The sequence below is a fragment of the Eretmochelys imbricata genome, chromosome 8 (assembly GCF_965152235.1).
Source record: "Eretmochelys imbricata isolate rEreImb1 chromosome 8, rEreImb1.hap1, whole genome shotgun sequence".
NCBI classification, from domain to species: domain Eukaryota; kingdom Metazoa; phylum Chordata; order Testudines; family Cheloniidae; genus Eretmochelys; species Eretmochelys imbricata.
In genome coordinates, this window is record NC_135579.1 from 85,468,134 (window position 1) to 85,495,446 (window position 27,313).

Genomic DNA, 27,313 nt, shown 5'->3' on the forward strand with positions numbered 1-27,313 from the left:
AGCCCAGGGCCCTGTGGATTGCAGCTGTCTACAGTAGCTCCTGTAACAGCTACGTGACAGCTACAATTCCCTGAGCTACTTCCCCATGGCCTCCTCCCAACACCTTCTTTATTCTCACCACAGGACCTTCCTCCTGATGTCTGATATGCTTGTACTTCTCAGTCTTCCAGTAGTATGCCTTCTTACTCTCATCTTCTTGAGCCTCTTGCTCCCAGCTCCTCGCACGCACACCACAAACTGAAGTGAGCTCCTTTTTAAACCCAGGTGTCCTGATTAGCCTGCCTGTCTTAATTGATTCTAGCAGCTTCTTGATTGGCTGCAGGTGTTCTAATCAGCCTGTCTGCCTTAATTTTTTCCAAAAAGTTCCTGATTGTTCTGGAACCTTCCCTGTTACCTTACCCAGGGAAATGGGACCTACTTAACCTGGAGCTAATATATCTGCCTTCTATCACTCTCCTGTAGCGCTGCACGAGCTGCAGCCGGTCTGCTTCCAGACCGCGCCAAGGAAACATCTATACACGCTCGTGCTCCATACCCTTCATGTCCTCACCCTCGCATCCTGCCGCAATACAAAATGGTGGGACCTCCTGCCACCTCTGGAGGGTGAGGAGCCCCGGTGAGCCAGCCTATACTCCACTTTGGTCCCGAGGCCCGGGGATATCAGTTGGCGGCTCCTTCATGGAGCCATGAGCACGGGCGTGTACTTGGCACGGTTTACCCCTATCCCAGACATCTGCCCCTTTTGCGATGTGAGGGCAACCCTGGCACACATATACTTGGAGTGTGCCAGGCTGCAGCCCCTATTCTGGCTCCTCACGAACATTTTGTTATGTTTTAGGTTGCACTTTTTCCCTCACCTTCTTATTTATGCACTCCCTATCCGTGGCCCCACAAAGTCACAGGACCTCCTGGTCAACCTCCTCCTTGCCCTGGCTAAAATGGCCATCTATATAACCAGAGTGAGGAGGTTGGCGGATGGAGTCTCCTGTGACTGTGGGGCCTATTTCCGATCCTCCGTCCGTTCACGTATCCAGGCAGAGTTCCTCTGGGCGGCATCCACTGACTCCCTGGATGCCTTTGAGGAGCAATGGGCATTGTCCGGTGTTCTCTGCTCGGTGTCCCCATCTGGTTTCCTTCGTTTGACCCTTTGACCACACTCCTGTCCTTGTTATTTCATTAGTTGTCCCCCATACTCATTTGGTTTCCAGGTCCTGTGGATCCCCCCTTAGGTTGCGGGGGATCCTTTAGTAGTGGGTAGGCAAAGCTGGATCCCAATAGGATCACTTTCCTGTAGCCATCTGGCCTGACCATGTCACAACTGTAACATCAGATAATCTTTTGCAACTGTCACACCACTTTTTGTATAGCTAAAGGATTTTTATTAAAGGTGGATCAGAGATGAATCTGCCACTTCTTTCTTACTTATTGCACCCAAAAGATTGACAGGTGCTGATATTTACGTTGTAACAAAATAGATAAAACACCCCTTGGTGATATAAGTTTCACCAGCATGAGCGGAAGTGTGCACAATGCTATGTTGGCAGATAAGCTTCTCCCCCCAACATAGCTACCACTACTTATTGGGGGTGGTTTAATTATGTTAATCGTAGAGTTCCTTCCCATCGGCATAGAGAGATCTTACAGTGGCACAGCTGCATTAGGACAGCTGTGCTGCTGTAAGCTTGCTAGTGTAGACATAGACTAGGAAACCTGAGTTTGGAAGAAACATTCATTCTTTACGCTGGTGGTGTCAGAGTTTACATAAGTGTTTGAGGTGTAATATATATGTTTTCTAGGGAAACACTACACAGCTTCTTAGAACTTCTAAACGGATGACCAGATGATCAGAACAACCTTTTGAATTTTCAGTGAATGTAATCTACCCACTTAGCCCACCAGGATAATACTACCTTCATTAGTGCGCCTATGTGGGGTCATGTCCATCATGAGTAATTTTATTCAAAATTTCACTGTGGATATCTCCCTTAATTATGCCTCTTCTTGAGAAAGTAAGAGTTCTGGGATGAGACATCTGCATAGATGTGTGGAATATTTCTCAAGATTTCACAATGCTTATTAAAATAGAGGGTTTTTTTCAAACTTTGCCATAATTATTGCATAGTATTCATTTTCTGTTTATTATTATCATCAGTGAATTTAGTGTAGATTAAAATATTGGATAGAACCAGGCATAGTGCAGGTAAATGCTGTGCAAGATTCCACGGACAGCTCTATCTATGGATCTCAGTCCCTGCTCCCAGTCAATATGAACACTGCCAAACTGTGACTAGTTTCCCAATATTGTCAAATAATGACTAGGGCATGACCACCAAAAACAGTTTAAATTGTTACCAAGGTCAGGATGAGCTATAATGAGAAATAATGAGCTATTAAAATGACTCCAGTAAATAACCCAATCTAATGAGCGTCCAGCATAATGAGGAAGACAACACAATCAATAAGATAATATGATCAGAAGGCCTTACTTTATATACATGGTACTTTTGAAAAGACAGACACTGTTTTATAAAGAATATATACTACAGATTGTACCTTAGATACTTGGGGCTCTGTTAAAGAATACAGACAATTTCCTTAATGCCATGCCCCCAGCAAGGCAAAATATCACTCTGTACATAAGATCATTACCAGGTAACACAGAGTCCACACACAAAACACAAAGTACATTTCAGAGAAGATGAAAGGATCATAAAATTAATAAGAGTGTTGCTAACTTGCCTATTATAATTCTTGCACAGAATGACTGGATATATATTTTTTACATTGTAAACAGTAACTTCTTTTTTGAGACAGGATATGCTAGGAAGCATTTCTAATGAGTAAACAACAAGACCCAGGAATATACTTGACTAATGAAGGGAATGACATGATGTCTCATGAGTTTAAGAATGTAATGCTAAAAAACAAACACCAAAACCACCAGCAAAACCTACTCCTTGAAAAGCCAACCTTCAAAATAAAGTATTTATTGTTAGTCTGCTCTATTAGCATGCTTCTCCATCCACAGACTTAAACAGTTGCCTACAGATGCTGCAAATTGATTTGTCCCTTGATAACGGTTGGAGTTGCTGACCGAAACATTGAAGAATAACAGCTTTTTAATTGAGTTTTTGTGTGTGACTAACTGTACAGTGCTTTATCCTTTTCTCACTTTGTCACATCAGCACAGATTTCAGAGGTAATGCCAGGCTTTCGTGTGACTTGTCTTTATGGCTTCTATCTCTAGCTCCCAATCAATCAATGCAAAAGTAATATTTTGAGTTACTCTCATTTTGGTGTCTTTTGTATTCACCACTTCTAAGTATTTAGAGGATACAAACTTGAGGCGAGAATCAGCCAAAGACTGCACTGGCTTCTCCTGGCCCAGATCCTGGGGGAGGATCCCCAATGGCAGAAAGTCTGGCCAGGTGGAGGGATGAAACAGCACACTGCACCCTCATCCTCCTCTCCCCACACCAAGATGTGAGGCGTGGGGGAGTAGGCAGCCAGCACAGTTTAAAATGTGAGTGACGCTGGTGATGGAGGGAAGCGGCTGGGATATGGTGATTCAGCCCCTCCACTAGGCATCCTTTGCCAGTAGGGTTACTGTGGAGTACGGTCAGAGTGTGAATCTGTACAGAGTTTAACAGAGCACAGAATTTCCACTCCCAGTGGGAATGCTGTGGAAGTGCAGATTGCTCAGGCTGGCTTGAACCTCCCTGGGATAAGACTGCTGTAGTTATTATTTATATTATGTTAGCGCCCAGAGATGCAAGATAGAATCAAGGCCCCATTGTGCTAAGCAGTGCATATACACAGAGTTAGACATGGTGCCAAATATTCAAAGGCATTTAGGGGCCTAAAGATGCAGCTAGGTACTTAAATACCTTTGAAAATGCTCGTAAGCATGGTAAGCATTAAGCTCCCCTTGATTTCAAAAGGAGATAGGAGTCTACCTTTGGTTTGATAGTAAAGACATATTGAAGCTGGCTGTGCCTCCAATGTAAACAGGAATGTTTCAAAAGTTCACAAGTGGAGTGATCCCAAGATGGCAGCCACATGAAAGTATAATCACAGCTTTGTTGCTTCTGCAATTTCAAAGCTTGTGGGACTAGCAGGTCTGTTACACTCTCCAAGTGGCAGCACTGTCAATTTTGGCGATGTTTGCAGTGCAGGATGAATGACAGAGTTTGAATCTTACCTCTGAACCCCCTTGTTTTCCGTGGTTTCAGTTAGATCATGAATGTTGCTTTACAATAAGTACTTTCACAGAACTATTTTCCCCCTCCATTAGAGGAGTGTTAGTTATTTAGGTCTATGTTTTTTTTTCTTCTGAATTTAATAGTTTAAAAAGGACTGGATTGAAGTAAAAAATCTCTCATTATCTGCAGAACACCTACATTTCCCTCCTCCCCTACTCCCATTGCCCCAGTGTGCTTCAGCGTGAACCTAGATGGACTCTGTGCTCATTCAGTCTTCATCCTCTCTGCTGAGCATGCCAACAAAGGTGCCAATTAGTACAAACCAGGGTGATAGTTCTGGAGATGTTGACACTTCTCTACTAGGAGCTGAACTGAAGTCTAAGTTGCTTTCTAATAAAAGTCTTTTAAAAATATCAGGTTTAGAAAGAAATTCCATTCCCTAAAGCAAGTGTTTTCCCCAGGGCAGTCTCAACCTCTGGTCCTTCCCATAAACTGTGAATGGGTCCCAGCTAGATCAGGAAGGAACCCTGGTATGTAAAAAGGTTGAGAAATACCACCCTAATATAATATGGGTCAAAGTTTCAACATGCTTTCTTAACTGCACCACACAGTTGTTTGCAGAAGCCTCCAGTTACACAGATAATTCCTGTATTGACACCAACAAGTGGATATTTTTGAATCCAAATGAGGTGACTGTGACTGCACAACTGATTACACAGCTGTGAATATAGTCACCAATGTGCTCTATATTATCTTCTTTGTAACTTCTTCTTGTTATCCTGCATTCCTTGCCAACCAGCCCTATTTTAGGAAATCTGAAGTGTGTGTTTCCATAAGTTAGCCTAGTTTTGTTGTTTTGTAAAAGTCAGTAATTTCAACTTAAGCAGCAGAATTGAGAACACAAATAATTGTGCATTTATGATTATGTTTGCAATTGTGAATCTTTCATTACAAAAGTAATTCGGCACACATAATATTAAACACTTCAAGAAATATATTTTAAAAATAAATAAATTAGACTGAGTTAATTGTTTCCAGGGCAACGCAAAGGAGATGATATGAGAAGCGATTGACTTGAGGCTGGAAAGTGATAGACTAACAGGTTCATGACTAAAAGCATGTTTAGATAAGGAGGGGCCAGACTGCAGCCTCCAGTGGAACTCCTCTCACCCTCCCTCCCCCCCCCCCCACACCTCAGGAGCAGGTTCTGGAGGAAGAAATCCTTTTAAGGATCCCCTCACTGAATTCCTCCAGATCATTCTGTCAGGGAGGGAGAGCCATAGGGCTCGCGCCCAAGTTTGGTGGAACCCCAGGAGTCCATAGAAAGCAATGGCCGATGCTGTACCTCAACAGCTGGATGGCTCTGTTGAATCCACATACTAGGGACTTCCCCTGACTGCAGCTGCTCCTGGGTTCCCCAGACGGAACTCACGGAGAAGGTAATACAGAAATCTGTGCCCCCTCCCTGAGTGCAGAATGTGCATTTAGCTTGTGAAGCATAATCTACAGGATCTGGAGAAGGAGATGAGGCAGTGCAACAGAGCCCTCACTTCCACACTGGAACAGAGCTTCCCTTCCATACACAAATCTGGGGAGGAAGCAATGATCCCATCAAGGGTACTCATATTCATTCATGTCACCACAAATCTTTTGTTAAATTCTCTGATATTAATAAAGGAATAGCACTGGTTCCTAACAAGACTTTAAAAACATTTTATACAAAAAGCAGGAGATGTATGAACATGCCTGGTACATTTACTCATGTGTATTCTATGTACACCCAAACCAAGAGAAACTTTTAAAATCCTAATAGCCTCTCCAAGGGGTTATGAAATGCCAGTAAATGAAGCTCGGATTTACTGAGTTATTGATGTGCTGTTTTGTCAGTGTTTTAAGCAGTAACACGCTAAAAGATAAATGAGCCAATTAATCAGGCCATTCACTCTCATCATTTCCTGTGCAGAAGAGCAAAAACGTACCTCATGATGACCAGCAATTGTAGCAATATGAAGCGCCGTAAGAGCTCCGTATCCGACTTGCTGAATGTCAGCTCCACCATGCAGCAGGGCTGTCACAAGTTCTGCACTGTCCTACAACGCACACATTTCAAATGTTTTTGTTAGGGCGATAGACATCTCTAAAGCTGTGTCTCTCCCTGATTTTATGAGATATTTAAATATCACTTAGCCTCAGAACCATTTTTAAATGGTCGTATGGACTATTTTAAATATCAGAACCATTAGAGTGTCAAACCCAGAAGAAGGGCACATTAGGACTTCTCAGGATCTAAGAAGGAAATCCCACAAATACACAGGACAGTGTGCTGAATACCAAATCTATCAGCTTGGTATTTTGGATGAGTCTCCTTGTTGACAACATAATGGGCTAAAGCATGGCTGATATTCCTGCCAGATATGACAATGGCAATGGAAATCATAGTAATAATAATAATAATTTGTTGAGACTGTAAGATCAGTTCACAAACCATGTGTTACGAGGGACAATAGCCAATTGAGGTGGATATTATTAAACTCATTTACGAAGGGGTACACTTATGCACAGAGAAATGAAGTAACTTGCTTGGGATCACTCAGTGAGTCAATGGCAGAACCATGAACAGAAGCCAGGACAACTCCCAATCCCCTGTTCTAACTGCAAAACTAGACTTGTTCCTGTATTGAGCCAGATCCTCAGCTGACTCCAATGGAGCTATGGTAATTTACATCAGCTGAGTAACTGGCCATCAGTCAGCTTGGAAATCAAACATCTTCAAATGACTATTCAGCATCCAATAGGAGCACACACAACACTGCCTGCCATGCTGACTAGTACTGTCCCGTGGTTTCCTTGTACTTCACTGTCTGTCTGTATCCATCCATTGTCTCATGTCTTAGATTTAGATTGTACTCTCTTTGGGGCAGGGACCAGCTCTTTGTTGTTGTTGTTTTGTGTTGATCTGCTTAGCATAATGGGGTCCTGGTCTATACCTAGGGCTCCTAAGTGTTACAGTAAAAAAATCATAAATAATAAGACCACAACAGCAAGAGATGCTCAAGCTCATGCTGCCACCACAGCTCGCTCTCCCTGTATTCTACACAAAAATGAGTGTAGACCATGAATGAATCAGCCGTACAGAACATGCAGTGGAGATGGAACTGCTGACCCATGCCATTTTGTTAACGTTGAAAATCTGTGTGTTCAGCTTACTGGAGCAATTATCAGCTTCCACGTGAGATCGTGAACTACAGTATTTCCTAACACCACCCTCCCTGCCAAATTGTAATTCTATGGAAGAAGGTTCTGGATTACTGGATGTGATATTTTAACCTGAATTTAATGAAGAAAAAAACTCTGAAAATAAAATGGGTTCCGCTAGGAAGTCCTTGGAGAATTCCTTCCCCAAGTGATAACTTGGTCCAGCCTACTTAGCTCCGCCATGATCCCATCAAAACTCACAAGGTCGTCTGGCCACAGCCCAGACACAGGGAGTGCCATTAAAACGTCATCCTTTACCAACACTTACCACACCATGGTATCTGGGATCCCTATATTTCCCTGTGCTTTCCATATACAATTATTTTAATACAATAGGTTCTATGGTGTGTTAACTGTTGGTAAATCCTGCAGCCTTAAAATTTCAAACGTCCTGCAAAAGAAATTTCAGACTGTATATTTGATTCCAAAATTCACAATTTGCAATGGTTTGCTTAGCTTCATGGAATCCAGTCAGAGCACAGAAAAAGTATTGTCTGACTTGGGTGACTAACTAAGATCCTGAGTCAAGAAATCACTTAAGCATATGCTTAACTTTCAGTATAATCCTACATTTCATTGACTTGACTGTATGCATTGAAAACTGTGAGCAGACAAAGCATCATTGACTAAAAAAACTCAGAAATTAGTCCCATCTAATGAATACTTTCAAGAATATTGGAATCTGTTTGCAAATAATTTGCACGGGGCCCGGAGCAGTTGCCGCGATTCGCCATACCCAAGGGACGGCTCTGATCATATTACAATAATTAGGAAAGAAAGACTGTCTTGTGGTGAGCAAATAGAAAGTTAAGCCAGGAACTTTCAGTTCCAGTTCTGCCAATAGATTTACTGTATATCTTCAGGCAAGTCACTTACTCTCTCTGTGCATTAAGTTTCTCTGTCTGTAAAATGGGGATAACAATAGTGCTTCGGGGCAGGTGTTGTCTTTATTTTTCTGCTTCATTCGTCACCAATCACAATGTCAGTTCTTAACAATAGATAAAATAAAAAGTAAAATAAAATAAACAAACATTACAGCTGACTGGGGAACTTTAGCTGAAACAAAGTTGTGACAAAAAACAAGGCGGGGAAGCAGCAAAGCTTTTGTGAAAATGTTTTTCTTTCTGTAACCATAATCATAACAATACTTCTTTCAGAGTAACAGCCGTGCTAGTCTGTATTCGCAAAAAGAAAAGGAGTACTTGTGGCACCTTAGAGACTAACCAATTTATTTGAGCATGAGCTTTCGTGAGCTCACGAAAGCTCATGCTCAAATAAATTGGTTAGTCTCTAAGGTGCCACAAGTACTCCTTTTCTTTTAACAATACTTCTCTAACTCACAGACATGTTGTGAGGTTTAATTAAATAGTGTCCATGAAAGATGCTAAATCCATAGTATTTTAATGTGTGCAAACGTTTATAAGTAATTTTCCTATATATGGTATGCAAGGTGTAAAGATTGTCATTGGGATTAGTAATTTAGAGAGAGCAGACGACCAAACATACGGACTTCTCATTTCTAATTTACCTTGTAAGCTGCCAAATGCAGAGCTGTAAATCCATTTCTTGTTAACCTGGATGGACGCAACCCTTTTAGCATAAGAGTTCTAATATGGGATTTGTTACCTTTATAATAAAAATTGGAAAGATAAGTCATTTACAGAAAAGAACATGCAAATGAAGGCAATCAGCTAAGAGCTTCCACACTTAGTATGTGGCTCAGATCAGATCTCAACACTTCTATTCACATTTGCAGTATTCAAAATGCAAGCAATAGTCCTTGAAATGGACAGTGTTACTTGGATTTAGAATTAAATGGCAGATTGTGGAGGCCTTTGCATGGGTGTACAATGGGAAGGGAATGGATTGCTCTCTGTTCTAGCATCCCCTGACTTTGCTAGTGACTCCAAAGTGACAGGGAAGTGATGACGCCTTCAGCATGTGGCAGGCACCATCCCCTTGTGGTACCAGTCACCATCAGGCACAATCTAGCCATTAACGAGAACACTTGTGGCACTGGGCATCTATTTGCTTGCTAATCTCATTCACATCTTTGAGGGAGGACTTTTTAGAGATATTTGAGGTGCTCAAAACTCCTGTTTCAGCATCAGACTCGCTCCCTCCCTCCCTGCCTTACAAGTTGGGTTTCCTGGACACATACCGTGTCAATTGATCCTTCCAAAAGTGATGCTCTACCTGGCGCCTTTACAGTTTATTATTACTGGGATAGTAGTTTATAGGAATACTAGTGAACCATAGCATGAAGACACTCTCATCTCCTGCCACCTCTGTCTTATTCATGTAAGTGCTGTGATCCACAGTATGGCTGCCTCCTGCAAAGCTATGCTAGAAGAAGATGCTCTCTCCCTCAGAGTTGCCACAATTTAGCTCACATTGTGACTACACAATAACCCATTTCTTAATGAACTCTCAACATGTGGCAGAGCACCACCCCCTTATGGTACCAGTCAGCATCAGGCACAATCTAACCGTTAATGGGAACAGACTGTTCTACAACTGCCTAAAACAATCCTGGTGGTCTCTTAGGTCTTGCACACACTGAAGCTAATGGCAAGCTCCCACTGATTTCAATGGTGCATAGTCAGGTTCTCACTGATTATACATCTGGGCCCGGATTCAGCAAAGCATTTAAATACGTGCTTAAGTGCCATGTGGAACTGAAGCCTTAGGGTAAAATCCTCTTTGATTCTGAATGCTGATCTCTGTTGCATATTGTGGAACAAGTGCAAAACACATGAGCACAATGTGGACAAGAGATCTACAATATGGATCAGAGTAGAAAATTCTGCTGTCAGTATGAGTACCCAGATGATCACTCACATGACTTTTCTTGTTCTCCTGGTTTGCTATCTGCAAGAATCCCGTCAAAGAACATTCTGGGCTAAAAGATCTGATTTTTATTTTATCATAATTGTTATTATTTTAATTCACCATGTTGTAAAACATTTTCACAATATTAAAAAAATTAAATGTTCTCTCTGTGGGAAAAAGAGTATCAAAAATTCAACCTTCATACCAGTCTATAATGTGAATATTTCATATAGAATAATACTATCTCTTAATGACAAAATAAATATTACAATTCATTTCAAGTTATTTGCACATCTGTACTTAACTGTGCATCAGAGTTGATTGGAATTTTTGCTAGATTGAAGAATTATTTAGAAAGGAGCTCAAAGTTTACTTGGAGCCACTCCACCTTGTCACTACAGTTTAGAGTGTTGTAGCTAATGCTTACCAGAGCATCAACAAGGACAATGCGAAGAAGGCAAATAGTTAAAAAAATATAATGTTCCTGTGGGCTATTAAATAGACCAAATCACTAACCATGTAAATAACATGCTAAAAGAGTATGAAAGTATAAATACTTACCACCGCAAATACAACATAAATGAAGAAGAGATAGCCCATTTTCCGTGCGGTAATTTAAATTGACTTTGCTAAAGGCTTCATCAGAGCTGAAAAAAGAGATTTCACAGATGATCACAGTTTTCAACTTTTAGCATATTTTCTTTTATTTGAAATATTCAAAAAGAGAAATCTCATTGTCGATTCACTTATTCCCAACACTGTAAATCCAGAGGTACTTCACTGATGTCAATGGATTAATCTACATTTCTATTGTTGCAAGTGAAACCTGAATCCAACCCTTACTTTTTCCTGAGCTATATTTCTATTTTGGCATTATTTCTATACATACATATACAAATAGCTACATTATAAGAATAAAGGGAGAAGAAAGCTTCTTTTAAGAAAAAAATAGTCTGCTATAAGTAGAAAGGTTCCTTCTTTCCCCTCCACCCCATCTTTCAAGGTGATAAAAGTGATAGAAAAAATTAGAAAAACTATGTATTCATTTCTAATGAGTCCAACAACTTGGTATCTGGGGGAATGAAAGAGACAGTGAATCTAATTTCAAAGAATACTCAAGTATAGATCTTGCAGAAAATAGTTTCTGTTCCCCATATGACACATATATAGATGGGCAGTGAAGCACTTTCAAATGAATACCTGTTAAGACCCTAGTAAAAGGAACAAACTCCCTGTCTCCTAGGGGATACAATGCCTTCCCCATAAGAGTGGTGGAAACTTGTAGAACATATGAGCAAAAAATTTTCCAACTCTAACGTGTTTCCCACTGAAAACTGACAAAAATTTATAATATTCCACAAAACCCAGACAAGTGCTTTCTACTTTTGAATGAAGAGCACTGAATTTTAAAATGCAATGGAAATCGATCTATTAAAGGAGTAAATATGTATGACAATGATGGCTTTTGAGGGTGCCAAATTACAGTTCATAAGACAAAAGAAATAAAATACAAGGGATAATACAATTTTGTGGCATGCAGTTAGGTGTTTGACTTGTTTCTACCATACCTGCCAAATGTCCTTCCTGCAAAGCTTAGTGTTACAAGGTTAAATCTGCTAATAAGCTTTATGCTAGCTCCTAACTACACTGAAACATTACAAATCTTACACCTGTTTTATAGTATGTCCAGTAGTTGCTGAAACACATTTCTTGGCAGGAAGAGCAAAATGCATTGGCACATTTTCCTTTTTACTGACTATAAGGAGTTTAAAATATAACACATACTAATGATAAACGTGAATACTCTTGGCAAAAGTAGCACCCACAGCAGGCAGTGGTGTGCAGGGGAGAAGGAAGGAGTGGAATTGCATTGCCCACATTGTAGTATCTCAAGGCATCATATGGTTTGTGAGGCATATTACCGCTAATGATTCTGGAAAAGGAGAGAGAGTGTACCACAAAGTGGCTTTTGTTGTATCTTAAAATCAACTGCTGTAGTCCTCCCCAGTGAGAGGAGTAGTGCTAAGATCGACCTTGCTGGGTCGAATTTGGGGTAGTGCAGACGTAATTTGACAGTATTGGCCTCCGGGAGCTATCCCAGAGTGCTCCATTGTGACCGCTCTGGACAGCACTTTCAACTCCGATGCACTAGCCACGTACACAGAAAAAGCCCTGGGAAAATGTGAATTTCATTTCCTGTTTGGTCAGCGTGGCAAGCTCAGCAACACAGGTGACCATGCAGTCCCAGAACTGCAAACGAGCTCCAGCATGGAGCGAACAGGAGATACTGGATCTGATTGCTGTATGGGGAGAAGAATCTGTGCAGGCCGAACTCCGATCAAAAAGAAGAAATGCTAATATATATGCCAAAATCGCACAGGGCATGGTGGAGAGATGCTATACGAGGGACACACAGCAGTGCCGCGTGAAAGTTAAGGAGCTCAGGCAAACCTACCAAAAGACAAAGAAGGCAAACGGTTGCTCCAGGTCAGAGCCCCATACATGCCGCTTCTATGATCAGCTGCATGGCATTATGAGGGGGACCCTACCACTATCCCACCACTGTCCGTGGACACCTACAAGCGGAGAGTCTCACACAACAGGGAGGAGGATTTTGTGGATGAGGAAGAGGAGGAGGAGAATGCGCAGCAGGCAAGTAGAGAATCCGTTCTCCCCAGCAGCCAGGATCTTTCCATCACCCTGGAGCCCATACCCTACCAAGGTGGGTTCCCAGACCCTGAAGCCGGAGAAGGCATCTCTGGTGAGTGCTTATTTGTAACTATAGTACAGGGTTTAAAAGCAATTGTGTTTAATGTTTGATTTGCCCTGAAGAATTGGGATGCATTCGCGGCCAGTACAGCTACTGGAAAAGTCTGTTAATGTGTCTGGGGATGGAGCAGGAATCCTCCAGGGACATCTCCATGAAGCTCTCCTGGAGGTAATCTGAAAGCGTTTGCAGAAGGTTTCTGGGGAGGGCTGCCTTATTCCGTCCTCCACGGTAGGACACTTTACCACGTCAAGCCAGTAGCAAGTAGACTGGAATCATTGCAGCACAAAGCATGGCAGTGAATGGTCCTGGGGTTTGGTTGCATTCAAGCAACATTCGGTCTATATCTCTCTGTGTTAGCCTCAGGAGAGTGCTAGCATTCATGGTCACCTGGTTGAAATAGGGGAATTTTTGTAAGGGAACAGTAAAAGAACCCCGTTCATGCTGGGCTGTTTGCGCTTGGCTAAAAAGGATCATCCCTGAGATGATCATCCCTGAGAATAGCCACGTGGTGGGGTGGGGGGAGGGGTGTGCTGCACATCCACCCAAAAACCACAGCCTCTCCTTTTAAATGGCAAACCCAACCATCATTGCTTGCTATGGGAAAGGAGGGCCCTGACGTTTGAAACCATTCCCAGGTGTTATGAAGGCGGAAGAAGCGTACCCTTTGGCTTACCATGGCTGCCTGGAAACTGAATTCTGTTGCCCAGCTGTGTGTGATGTGTCATCATACCGGCAGGCGCTCAATATAAAAGGAAAAATGCGACCTTGTACCTAAAGCACATGTGCTGTCTGCTGTGAATTGCTTGATTCACGGTGAAAGAGTCTCCCTTTTGTTCTCAGAAATGTATCATCTTAAATTTTACTCTCCCTTTTTATCTCCCCGCAGGTGCAAATGTTTCTATGTTCCCCCTATCATCTCCATCCCTGAGGTTATCGCACATTAGAAGGCGAAAAAAAAAACGCACTCACAATGACATGTTGTCCGAGCTCATGCAGTCCTCCCGCACTGATAGGGCACAGCTGAATGCATGGAGGCATTCAGTGAGGGAGGCCAAGAAAGCATTAAGTGAGCACAATGAGAAGAGGCAGGAGGCTATGCTGAGGCTAATGGGGGAGCAAACGGACATGATCAGGCATCTGGTAGAGCTCCAGAAAGGCAACAAGAGCACAGACTGCACTGCATCCACTGTATAACCACCTGCCCTCCTCCCCAAGTTCCATAGCCTCCTCACCCAGACCCCCAAGAATGGAGCGGGGGAGGCTCCGGGCACCCAGCCACTCCACTCCAAAGGACGGCCCAAGCAACAGAAGGCTGTTATTCAAACAGTTTGATTTGTAGTGTGGCTACAATAAGTAATGTGGCCTTGTCCTTCCCTCCTCCCCTACCCCACCGGGGCTACCTTGTCAGTTATCTCACTTTTTTTTTAATTAATAAAGAAAGAATGCATGGTTTCAAAACAATAGTGACTTTATTTTCTTTGCCAGCGGTGATCGAAGTGGAGAGAGTGGTTGGCTTACAGGGAATTAAAATCAACAAAGGGGGCGGGTTTGCATCAAGGAGAAACACAACTGTTATACCATAGCCTGGCCAGTCATGAAACTGGTTTTCAAAGCCTCTCTGATGCATAGTGTACCTAGCTGTGCTCTTCTAATCGCACTGGTGTCTGACTGCTCAAAATCAGCCTCCAGGTGATTTGCCTCAAACTCCCACCCTGCCATGAACGTCACACCCTTACTCTCACAGATATTATGGAGCGCAGAGCAAGCAGCAATAACAATGGGAATATTGGTTGCATTGAGGTCTAACCTAGTCAGCAAACAGTGCCAACGAGCTTTCAAGTGTCCAAAGGCACATTCTATCACCATTCTGCTCTTGCTCAGCCTATAGTTGAACTGCTCCTTACTACTGTCCAGGCTGCCTGTGTACGGCTTCATGAGCCAGGAGAGCAAGGGGTAGGCTGAGTCCGCAAGGATAACTATTGGCATTTCAACATCCCCAATGGTAATTTTCTGGTCTGGAAATAAAGTTCCTTCTTGCAACTGCTCGAACAGCCTGGAGTTCCTAAAGATGCGAGCGTCATGCACCTTTCCCGGTCATCCCATGTTGATGTTGGTGAAATGTCCCTTGTGATCCACCAGTGCTTGCAGCACCATTGAGAAGTACCCCTTGCGGTTTACATACTGGTTGGCAAGGTGGTCCAGTGCCAAGATAGGGATATGTGTTCCGTCTATGGCCCCACCACAGTTAGGGAATCCCATTGCAGCAAAGCCATCCACTATGACCTGCACATTTCCCAAAGTCACTGCCCTTGTTAGCAGAAGGTCCATGATTGCATTGGCTACTTGGATCACAGCTGCCCCCACAATAGATTTTCCCTCTCCAGATTGATTCCTGACTGACTGGTAGCAGTCAGGCGTTGCAAGCTTCTACAGGGCTATCGCCACTCGCTTCTCAACTGTCAGGGCAGCTCTCATCTTGGTATTCCTGTGCTTCAGGGCAAGGGAAAGGAACTCACAAAGTTCCAGGAAAGTGGCCTTACACATGCGAAAGTTTCATCCCATACCTGCAACACTATGCAGTCCCACCAGTCTGTGCTTGTTTGCTGGGCCCAAAATCAGCATTCCACTGTATCAACCTGCCCCACTGCCACCATGATGTCCCAATTGCCACAGCCCATGCTTTCAGGAACGTCTGTGTCCACGCCCTCCTCACAATCATCCTTATGCTGGCGGCTCCTAGCCAGGTTCTGCACATACTGTAGGATAACGCGTGAGGTGTTTACAATGCTCACAACAGCAGCAGTGAGCTAAGCGGGTTCCATGCTTGATGTGCTATGTCGTCTACAGTGGTAACCCAGGAAAAAAGGTGCGAAATGATTGTCCGCCGTTGCTTTCATGGAGGAAGGGAGGAAGGGAGGGGAGACTGACGACATGTACCCAAAACCACCTGCCACAATGTTTTTCCCTATCAGGCATTGGGAGCTTAACTCAGAATTCCAAAGGGCAGTGGAGACTGCGGGGACTGTGGGGTAGCTACCCACAGTGCACCGCTCTGTGAGTCGATGCTAGCCATGGTATTGAGGACGCACTCTGCCAACTTAATGCACTTAGTGGGGATATACAAAATTGGCTGTATAAAATCGCTTTCTAAAGATCGACTTCTATGAAATCGACCTAATTTCGTAGTATAGACATACCCTTAGGTAAGTTTTTAATAACATTGCTAGCACCCATGTACTGAATATATTCTTTTCAATCAATGGTCTTCCTTAGGGTCAATTGGGAATGTGAGACAGTTAACCAGGAAGCTAATTCAGCGTCAAACTCAGGTGGCCTACTGTCTATATGTCAGCTAATTTTCGCTATTACTTTATGTTATACATTAACATGTAGGAAGTTGTGTGAGGATGGACTGCTGGGTACATTTTATATAAACATTGCTTATTCATAGAAGATGCTATACATGGGTATCTGAGGGCGAGGAAGAAATTGTGTGTAATATATGTCCATTTCATTAAGCCTGCATTGTAATGCATATGCAGAAGAGGTCAGCATTCAGGAGGTATGTGCAATCTGAACTCTGGCATTTCGTGATTTTTGAAAGCAACTTGAACATTCTCTTAACCTCAGTAGTCATGTTTTGCCTTTCCAATGTCAAAAAAATAAAAACATCCCTGCTTTTAGTTCTGGATTCATAGCTCAAGGAAATATGCAGATGTGGGACTCTATATTGCAGGTGTCGAGGACTTAAGAGGGTAAGAAAAAGCAGGAGTGAGAGGACACAGGATATGGCCTGAGTCCAGGCAGGGCAGAAGTACTGTGAAAACAGAGTTCTCACAGAAATTCCTTCCCCAAAACTACCATTAATGTCAATCAGGGTTACTCACTCTTGTGCATCAACAAGGATATGGACCCCACAATGTTCAGCAGTGAAATGTGTGATTTAATAGCCCTGTTTTTCTGTTTAGTTTATTGCATTGGAATGACACATTTTAGAACTATTTCTAGACCCTCATTCAGACTTTCCATTAACTGCTAGTAAAATGTTTCTGGTTTTGATGTGATCAATTAAAATATAGTTATAAGCCACATCCATCCTAAGAAAGAAATGCAATTTCCTTTTTGCCCTCTCTATAGTAATGGCACATAAAGCTCTCAGGTAACTGACCATCTATTATGAAATTCGAAGTTCAGTTTCGTTTTTAATTTTCCTCTACATTTTTGGAATATCATGCTATGTTTTAATATAGCCTAATGATTTTATGGTGCTTGCAACTTGGTGAGGTGACTAATTAAAATGAAGTAATTATTATGAATAGATTTCTAATAATATATCTCTCAAAAAGGATGAATAGCCATTCTGACTCATTAAAAATAGAATGCATCATTCACACTGGATGCTTGCATCTTTTTTCTGCAAAAAATACAGAACATACTTGTTAAAAATGTTAGTCTTTGTATTTTTATGATTCATTAAGCTCTGTTCTCCATGTGTACAACTCAAGTGACCTCTTTTCCAGAACAGCATGTCAAAGCCCCCAAAGGGAATTCATTAATAAAAATAAAACTAGAAAATTGACAATAAAATGAATGAGTAAATTAAAGCTGCCTTGTGTATTGCAAATAAAGATGTACAATATATTTTATAATATAATAGACAATTACACTGGGTATTCCTGCCCCCTCATGATTAATGACATCTTATGGAAAGGCAGTAACCTCTCCATAGTTACAGTTACACCCATCTCCCCTTATAAAGCCCTCAATAAACAGCCACTGTAACTTAGCTTGGATAATTCCTGAAGGCCTGGAAAGTGCTACCTTTATTTCTGAAGCAAGGGAGAATGATCAATTTCCTTCAACTTCGCAGAAACAATCTGATTTTGAGTTACAGGTAATTAAATAATAACCCTGATTGGAAATTTTGGCTTTTGTCTAACATTTCTCTGTCTCCTCATAGGGCAAATCATCTCATTACTACTCCTTTAAATATTCTAAGTAGTTAAATCTCTTTGAAAACTACTGTGTGGACAATTCATGCCCCATTGATATCAACAGGATTTTTTTGCCAGTGAGTTCAGTGGGATTAAGATCAGTCACTATGGATTTAGTTCATCAGAACACAAAATACAAGCTTAATTTGGACGTGCTTAAATCCATCCTGATTCAGCAAACCACTTGAGCATGTTTAACTTTAAACATGTGCATAAGTCCCATAGATGTCTATTAAATGTAATACAATTCCCCCTACAAATGTAAAACCACTGTTAAATGAGATCAGAACCAGGGCCTGTTTTAATAAGTTATTCATTTTAAGTATAGACAAAAGCCTTTAAACCAGAGATGTGCTAAGCGTTAACTTACACCATCATGGCTGGTGGCTTTTTGCAATGAATTATTCCATCTTTACAAAGTTTTTTTTTGGTGGGGGGGGGGGGAAGGACAGTGGGCTTGGCATCAGCAGAGCTGAATTCCAACATTTCCACAGTCAATTCCATACCAAATTGGGTTGAGAAGTTGACATTTTCAAAAATCGATTTCCAAACGATTTCTATTTGGAAATGCTGAAACATTTTGTTCGAACATTTTCAATAAAACCAAAATATTTTGCTCAAAATAAAATATTTCAGCATACCCCAAATCAAAACATTTCTTGTTTGGTTTGTTGAAGTGATTTGAAATGCTTTGTTTCAAGTCAGTTCATCATTAAACTGCATTTTCCCATTGTGGTGCATTGCCTCATGGGAGCTGTAGTTCAGAAACCTCATGCCTCCCACTTGTCCCTTCTGAGCCAGGCTCCCTGGCTGGATTATACGTCCCATGACAAACCTAGATTCATGTTACTCCTGTGATGTATCTTGCTTGGCCAAAGGAAAATCCGCATTGTATTATGGGAGATATAGTCCTCTGAGGAGCTCAGCCCATAGGAGAGAATGGGGCCCAAACTAGAATTCCAATGCAATTGTTAATAGGGAAATAAATACAAGTTGGTGTTTTATTAAACTGATTTGAAAATGAAACATTTTGGTTCAGTTCAACAAAACAAAATATTCCGAACAGGTAAAAACAACCCAAAATTTCATTTCAAGTTTTCCAACAGAAAATGTCATCATAAGGAAGATTTTTCCAAAGAAAATTTCAATCTTGTGGAAACCGCATTTCCTGTCACAAAATCATCCCAACAGAAATTCCAGACATGCTCCAGCGACTAACTTAGAATAGGTTATACAAACCCAGGTCTTTAGGTCCATTCCATGAGGAATGATATTCTAGTAAAAAAGGGGTGTGGAACTGATACATATGAATATGTAAAGCCTATTGATAAAACCAAGAGCTAGACTCCTTTCTGAAAAGTTGTATGTATTAGTTTGACTAGCTTCTAGCAAGGCTAAGTTTCCACATCTGTCACCTAGATGGCAGGTATTAGGCATTCAGGAAGCCTGCTGGTCTTGTTTCTATTTTCTTAATGTAAACTGTTCTGATATGGAATAATTCTTCCATACATTACAGTCACATTTTTTTCTTTAATGACTGTTCTTCATTTACCACTTACTTTTTACTAAGGAAAACAAAATGTTTTGCTCACTATAAAGAAAATCTCATTCTTCAAATATGTTATAGCTCCATACGTGTCCTCTCAGGCATAGCATGATTAATGATACTGATGTAAGGCCCATCTATTCTTTCAGATTTTCCTTGAGGGGTGATTGTGGGAAAGAAACTCCAGAGGTTTGGGGAAAACTCCTTTTTGTTAACATATCTCCCCCCCACCCCCATGCTTGGAATTTGTGTTTTAATACATTTTGGTGCATGAATCAAGAGATAGATTGATTCATTTGATGAATGAATTTTAAGAGTTTCAAAATACCCAAATATGATTCTATTGGAATATCACGTCTCCCACTCTCCCTTCTAGAGTTCAGTGACATAAAACAAATGGTAGCATTGAAGGGGATGCTGTCAAGTTCAAAACTCACATATTTCTAAAGATCAAATTCCCTTCCCTGTTAAAAAGACCTCATATATTACTAAAAATCTAATTTTTCACCACTTAGGCCATTTGTTTATATTTTCCTTTTCTCTCAACATGGAAGAGGAAAATAGATTTTCAGTTTCTCTGGTTTATAGTCAATTTGTACTCAGTTACACTTTGTGTTTCTCATATTCTGACAGCAATGGTTTAGTTGCAAACACTGCAAGGCAACGTTTATGTGTTGAAAAGGCTTCCAGAGTAATTTTTTTTTTTAAAATTCATAAAACCATTTCCATTGGTCTTAGATTTTGAGGTTTGTGGTTACAAAGCCTAAATGTGAGTTCCCCAGGGTGTGCTTCGAATCCCCTTCTGACCAAATAAGTCCCCCTTTCAGGAAGTTCCTGCGATCGGCTACCCCTTCGGAAAAGGGTGGGACTGAGATTAAGGCACTGCATTGACACTCAGGAGATCTGGGTTCAGTTGCCAGCTTTGCAACAGATTGCTGGTGTGACCTTGGGCAAGTCATTGTATCAACCTGTGCCCCAATACCACTGCTTCAAAATGGAGACGATAACACTTTTTTTTCTCCTTCCCTTTGTCTGCCTCAGTTATTTAGACAGTAAATTCTTCAGGGCAGGTACTTTCTTCCCCCTTGTGCTCGCACAGAGGCTGACACAGTGTCTATATGAACTTTGTTGTGGCCTCTAGATACTGACATAAAACAAGTAGTAAACATGACCAGCACCAATTTTGGCATGTGACAATCCAAAGCATACCCTTTAACAAGTTGTGCAATGGTATACTGACAGCAGAGGCACATGTGATCATAGCAAGAACATCAGTGTGAACTGTGAAGTCGCATTTTATATCATAAAACTACATGTTTCTGGCTTTTGGAGGCTGTTTCTTTGCAAAGCATGTCATGTAAAGTGAAACTCCATACACAGCCTTTAAAATGTACACAGATGCAAATATGTCCCACCATAATTTTGAGGTTGTTTTGGGGAAACTGCATTTAGCCTTACCTTCCTTTCAGCCACCAAGTCTGAGCACAGGAAAGAGAATGTCTTTTCAAAAATCTTCTGCAACAGGTATGTTATGAGGAAAAATGTACTAGCAGAGTGCACAAGTCTTGCCACCCCATATTTCTTCTCCAGCAGTCTCATAACCAACTTCTCCCTGGCCTCTAACCAGTTTCTCAAAATTATTTTTCTTCCTCACTGAACAAAAGATTTTCTCTTGTGTGGGTGTATCCTACCAGCCTTGTTTAATGTCTCCTCAGAGGTGACAGAGCCACACAGAATAATTATCCCATTACTATTAAACTTGGACAAAAACTATAGCCTTCAGACCAGATTCTGATTTTAGATTCACATTGGTACACTGACCAATTCCAGTGACCCAGGGTGGATGGGAGAGCTGAACCTGTCGATAGATATTTGAATCCTGATTAAAAGTCAAAAGTCCACTTTTCGGATGTCAGTAACAGAGGGCCCAGCCCTGCAATGTGCTAAGTATCAGTAATTCTCATTGACTTCAGTGGGAATTAATAGCATTCCCCACTTAACAAGAGAAAGTTGACTGACACATTTAATGGTCCTACACTTGGTTTCAGGACAAAGTGGTCAGCTTCCAGTGGCCAGCTAGCCACATAATAAATTATTTTCTTCTCTTTTACCTAATGCAGAGACAAAAATATACTTTCTACTGCAGCTCAGTGGACTCAATGCTTCAAAGTGTTGAGCATTGTAGCAAAACATTTAAATACACACTTTACAGTTAAGTCAATGGAGTTACTCACATACTTAAAATTGAGCATGTGCTTAAGTGCTTTGTTGGCTCAGACCCAGAATGCTCAGCATTTTTCAGGATCCAGCCCAATATAATCAACAATCTGCATTTCAAATTGGGGTTTCAAACAATGGTAATTAACAAAGCTGAGTGAATAATCAGAATGAATAGGTTAGCTGACCAATTTTGCCTTTTTTATTTGTTAACGGTCTGGCAACAGAACACAATATTTTCCTCAAGTGCATTTGATGTTTGAAATTATTTACTAGATAGCTTCTGCAAATTAACTCATTCACAAGCCATTTGTTGAGCTCACATGGTATTTGTTATCCCTTTTAACTTATGGCTAGCAGAAAATTCAGGGTCTGGTAGGTTGTTTCAGTTAGGACAAATTGGCAATAGGTATTTATTTAATGTAAGTTTTATTTTCAAAGTCCTATTTCCCTGAACACAGAAGGACACAAACAGCAGGAGACAGTTCCTTTGTTCGCTGATCCAAGCCTGCCTTCCCATAGGTACTCTCTTCCCAAAAAGCTTTTTCTCTGGACTATGTTACCAGCCTTCTGTTACCATCTTCTTGGCTTTCTCTAGCTGCTTCAGCTTGTCCTGCGGCACTTCAGCTTGTGCTCAATGACCCTCCTCCTCCGCCCAAAACAGTTCTATCAATCAAAGCCTCAGCCCCTGCATTTGAAAACCCCCACATGATTCAGCTTTTACTCTGCTTTTCCATGTGTCTGTATTTTGTGGGCTACTGTAATTTCAAGTACATAAAAGGCTGTTACAGGGAAGAGGGAGAAAAATTGTTCTCATTAACTTCTGAGGATAGGACAAGAAGCAATGGGCTTAAATTGCAACAAGGGTGGTTTAGGTTGGACATTAGGAAAAACTTCCCATCAGGTTAGTTAAGCACTGGAATAAATTGCCTCAGGAGGTTGTGGAATCTCCATCGTGGGAGATTTTTAAGAGCAGGCTAGACAACCACCTGTCAGGGATGGTTTAGATCAGTGGTAGGCAACCTGCGGCCACATGCTGCCCATCAGGGTAATCCATTGGTAGGCCGCCAGACAGCTTGTTTACATTTGCACGGCCTACCGCAGCTCCCAGTGGCAACGGTTCACCGTTCCCCACTAATGGGAGCTGTGGGGAGTGGCAGCCAGCACATCCCTGCAGCCCGCGCCGCTTCCCGCAGCTCCCATTGTCCGGGAACAGTGAACTGCGGCCACTAGGAGCTGCGGGCCATATAAATATAAACAAACTGTCTGGCAGCCCACCAGTGGATTACCCTGACGGGCCATGTGTGACCCGTGGGCCGCACGTTGCCCACCACTGGTTTAGATAGTACTTAGTCCTGCCTCGAGTGCAGGGGACTGGACTAGAAGACTTCTCAAGGTCTCTTCCCGTTCTACGATTCTATGATTCTATTGTTTCAGGCCTGATTAAAATGGTTTCTTTGCATTTATTCTGAATCTTAGGCGGTGATCATGCCTGACCCATAACAGTATGTTACCTTATTGGATGAGTAGGAGTTTTAGAATCAGGTTTCCTGATAAAGTGACTACAATTAGGAATTTGAAATTACTTTCAGCAACTATTCTGCCTGCATCTTTGTGTAAAAATCTGCAAATATGCCTGCCAGTAGACTTGTTTGCCAAAGCATTTTTGGAGAATGAACAAAAGGAGGTATGTACACTGCTAAAGCAAATTCATTACAAAATTCAAACATACATTTGCAGTAAAATTTTGGCAGTATTCACCCAGCTCTAGTAATAAGCAGCCATTAATCTTGGTACTAGAATGTGGGACACTGGCCCAAAGTTATAAGGACTTACTCCTGAAAACAGATAGCAGATATAAATAGAATGCAGATATAGACTATCCATCTGTGCAACGCTCATTGACACATATATGAAAACATTTGCAACTACACCAACATTAAAAAACTAATTATTGTTTCTAAATATAATAAACAAGATTCCAGAATCATTTACCTAAAGACATGTTTCAGTTCTGTGAACTCCTTTTCTTTGATCTGCAGGTCATCTTCTAATCTTTCTAAGATTATAGCGTATGATTCACTAACTTTCTTCTTCCATTCATCTAACAAGAAAAAGCAAATACGATTCACAATATACTTCATGCCCTATACAACATGAGCACACAAATCACAATCTCCCAGTAATCAAAACAACTTCACTATCAAATTTACCAAATTATAGATTATTTTGCTAAGAACACTTTCAGTTTAAATTATGGATATTTGCAGTTTAAATGATATTATATGTATTATGCAAAAAGAGTTAGGAGTTTTTTCCTTGTGTAAAACAATATACACACACACATACCTATGCTATACATAGTATTAGATATTTCAATCTTTCTTGAAAATTCATTTCATTTTAATAGTGAAAAGCTAAGTTCATAAGGTTGTATTTGTTAGTTCTAAATATCTAAGTGTTAACGGTATAGAAGTACAGAATAAAAATAGTTCTAAGTTTTGTAATGTTCTAATTAAATATTAATTAAATCAACAAAATAATCTAATTTAGTATGATCTAATGGTTTGAAGAAATTTGCTGGCTTTTCTTCCTCTTTTTCTTTCATAGATACTGTATGTGATTTGAGTCAAGCCAGCCTTCATATAGATTAGGAGTAATATAATACCTTATCCTTGAACTCAAGAGGAAATTAGCAAATGAGTAAATTTGCTAATGCTACCTTTGCTGCTGGTTGATGGATTTATATCATATTGCATTTAAAGAAACAACATTAATTACCAGTGCAAGTTTGGGTTGGTCTAGATTTATAATTCCCCATTTGTTCAATATTTCTTCTTTGTTTCAGTAAAGTTCTTGCAGTAATGATTCCTTGTTCAAGTGCAGTGACAGCCCTACTGAAAAATACTTTGATAGTCTCTGGCTAAAAATAAACTGTGTGCCAAATGGAATGTCATGCAACAATGACACAGAGCAAAACAATGTGTGCTATCAAGTATAAAATAATAAAGGTAACTAATCAGTTTGTTTAAAATACAGTGTCAAGAATAAATTGCAAATGTTTCAGCGGCAATATTTGCTTCCATCTGTTGACTACCCATACATAGGGGAGGGTGAGCAAACTGCCACCAGATCAGTGGTGAGGAATAGACATGGAATCGATTCCCAATCACAGCGTGTAATCCTATTGTGGATAGGTTGTGTTTTCGTCTGAGTACATCTTTTTCTTACACTTTGGCAACGCTTGTCCAGCTTGTTATGCCAATGAAGTATCATAGAATTGAGTGGAAAAATTGATTCACCCATTAGCTCAAGGTTATGGTGTACACGTGCATTTTGTGTCCTTGTTTCCTGATCTGTCTCACAGGAGTTCAGCCCTGGGGACACGAAAAGCAGCTGTACTGTCATCATTTCTGCTAGGGCAGTCCAGCTTGGGGTTCTATTAGAGTGCTAATGGAAGAGGTTGCCCTGGAGAATGCTGTACTGGCCAGCTCTGTTACCCCCAAGAGGAGTGGGAGATGCAGGCCACTTATGTGGCTTGCATCCCTGCTGTAGGTGGACTTTCCACCAGCAGGGGACTACAGCTTGATATTGATTAGTGTCTTTAAGGAGGAAGGAAGGAAGGAAGGAAGGAAGGAAGGAAGCAAAGAGAGTAGTTTGGTTATCTTTGAGGCTCTAAAAAAAGTAAAATAAACAGTTTAGTGCTTTGGATTCAACTTACCAATGATCTGCTCCCCTGTCTGTCTGTCTTTCTCTCTCAACCGGTCCCTCCTACCCTCCCCCAAAGTCTCTCACCTTTTTTTTCTCACTCCAATATTTTATTCATTCTGTTCTCTGCACTTGTGAGTCTTCTATTTATGTTTTATACTGGTAGTTTAAAACAAATATTTAAAGTGATAGTATCAAGGTTAGAAAGCACAGCACTTGACCTTGACAGTTTTTTCTGTATATAATGTCTTGCCTTAAGGATTCCAGTCAAGATAATATGTGCATACACACACATACACACCTAAAACTTTTAATGTGCTACATCCCATTGTAAACAAACCAGTATTCCTGTTGTAGTTTCTATCACAGCATGACCGCACCAGTTTATTTGCCCTGATTTGCACCCAAAACCAAGTATGTATTTTTAAATAATTTGAGTTGCGTTGACAATACATCCTGTGATATGCACCAAATATTTGAGAAGACATAGGTCTCATAACTGACACTCCACATCCAAGCAACTATCAAAGCTACAGACTTACGGCCATAATGGGTGTCTATATTTCCCAGCTTGTATTAGCTGCATATTTATTTATTTTTCTTCAGATTCCTAAAATGCAGTTATGGGCACCCATCCAAATGTAGGTTCTGTGAATACTTAGCCCATAATTTAGAAACACAACATAAACAAAGGATTACCCATAAACATATTCACTTCTGCCCCACCTCCTTATAAGCCTTGACGGAGAAAAAGAGATTAAACAGATCAGTGTTTGTATTAATGTAATTTCTGAAGATTATTCAGCAAGCTATCTATATATTAAGGGGTCTGTATTGTTGTGAGTTTTGTTATGGCCATCAGTGAAGGCAGGATCTGGCCTTACTTACTGCGTTAACTATCCCTGTCAGAGGAATTGTCTGATAAAAGGAGCTCAAAACTGTAAACTACCAGAAATTTCCAGCTCACTGACATAGACAGCAGAGGCAGGCTGCAAACATCCAAGTGTTCTGTTTGGGATCAGTGAGAGAAATCTAGGAAAACAGCATGGTAGGGTATTGTACAGAGAGTAAGAAGACAGGTTTTATTCCTGGCTCTGTCATTCATTTCCTTTATGACCTTGATCAAGGCACCCTCAGTTTCTACCCTAGTAAAATCAGAATATTAACGCTCACTGGTCTTTGTAGAGTTCTTTGAGATCTATGAAAGAAGCCACTGCTGGCAAAATAGCAAAAATAAAACCAACGATGGGGGAACCCCAAGGGCTCAGGACCTTAAACTTGGATTCTTATCTGACCATATACCGGTTCACCCTAAGGCTGGGTGACCCCCTCCTCTGAGTAGCCCTGGAGCCACAATTCTTGTTGTCATCCCCTTTGGTGGAAGTCCCAGTGGTCCTGCTCCCCTATCCAGTGTGATCGGGAGTGCTCCTTCTCCACCTACCCAATAAGATGAATTGTGGTTGCATGAAGAGTTTGTTGAATAACGGAAAACAACTAACAAAATGGTAAAAAAGAAAAATCACAGTTGGTTCATAGGCAATTTGCAAATTAAAAAAGTTATACATGAACAGATTGAACTGTTAGACCAGTTCTAATTAACATCCATACAGTTAGCATTAAAAAGCCAAAAGCAATATTTTTCAGTGAACATAATCCTCAGAAGCAATATCTACAGAACATTCAGCTGTACAGCTCTTGGGTTAATTTTTAAAGTTATGTTAAAAAAACTTATATTTGAAAATGTACAACTGTCAAACTCAACCTTGCAAGAGTCCTGCATGCCAAATTC

General features: G+C 41.0%; 1 protein-coding gene across 1 annotated transcript in view; it reads right to left on the reverse strand.

Annotated features, from left to right (window-relative positions):
- Positions 1-24,637, reverse strand: part of TNNI3K (TNNI3 interacting kinase) — a 172,343-nt gene extending 147,706 nt beyond the window's left edge. Inside the window, exons 1-5 of the mRNA XM_077824517.1 lie at positions 24,598-24,637; positions 23,812-23,920; positions 10,851-10,936; positions 8,986-9,083; positions 6,182-6,292 (exon numbers count right to left, since the gene is read on the reverse strand). Coding sequence (XP_077680643.1) covers positions 6,182-6,292; positions 8,986-9,083; positions 10,851-10,936; positions 23,812-23,920; positions 24,598-24,637 — 444 coding nt within the window. The remainder of the gene's footprint in view (positions 1-6,181; positions 6,293-8,985; positions 9,084-10,850; positions 10,937-23,811; positions 23,921-24,597) is intronic.
- Positions 24,638-27,313: the final 2,676 nt, after the last annotated feature.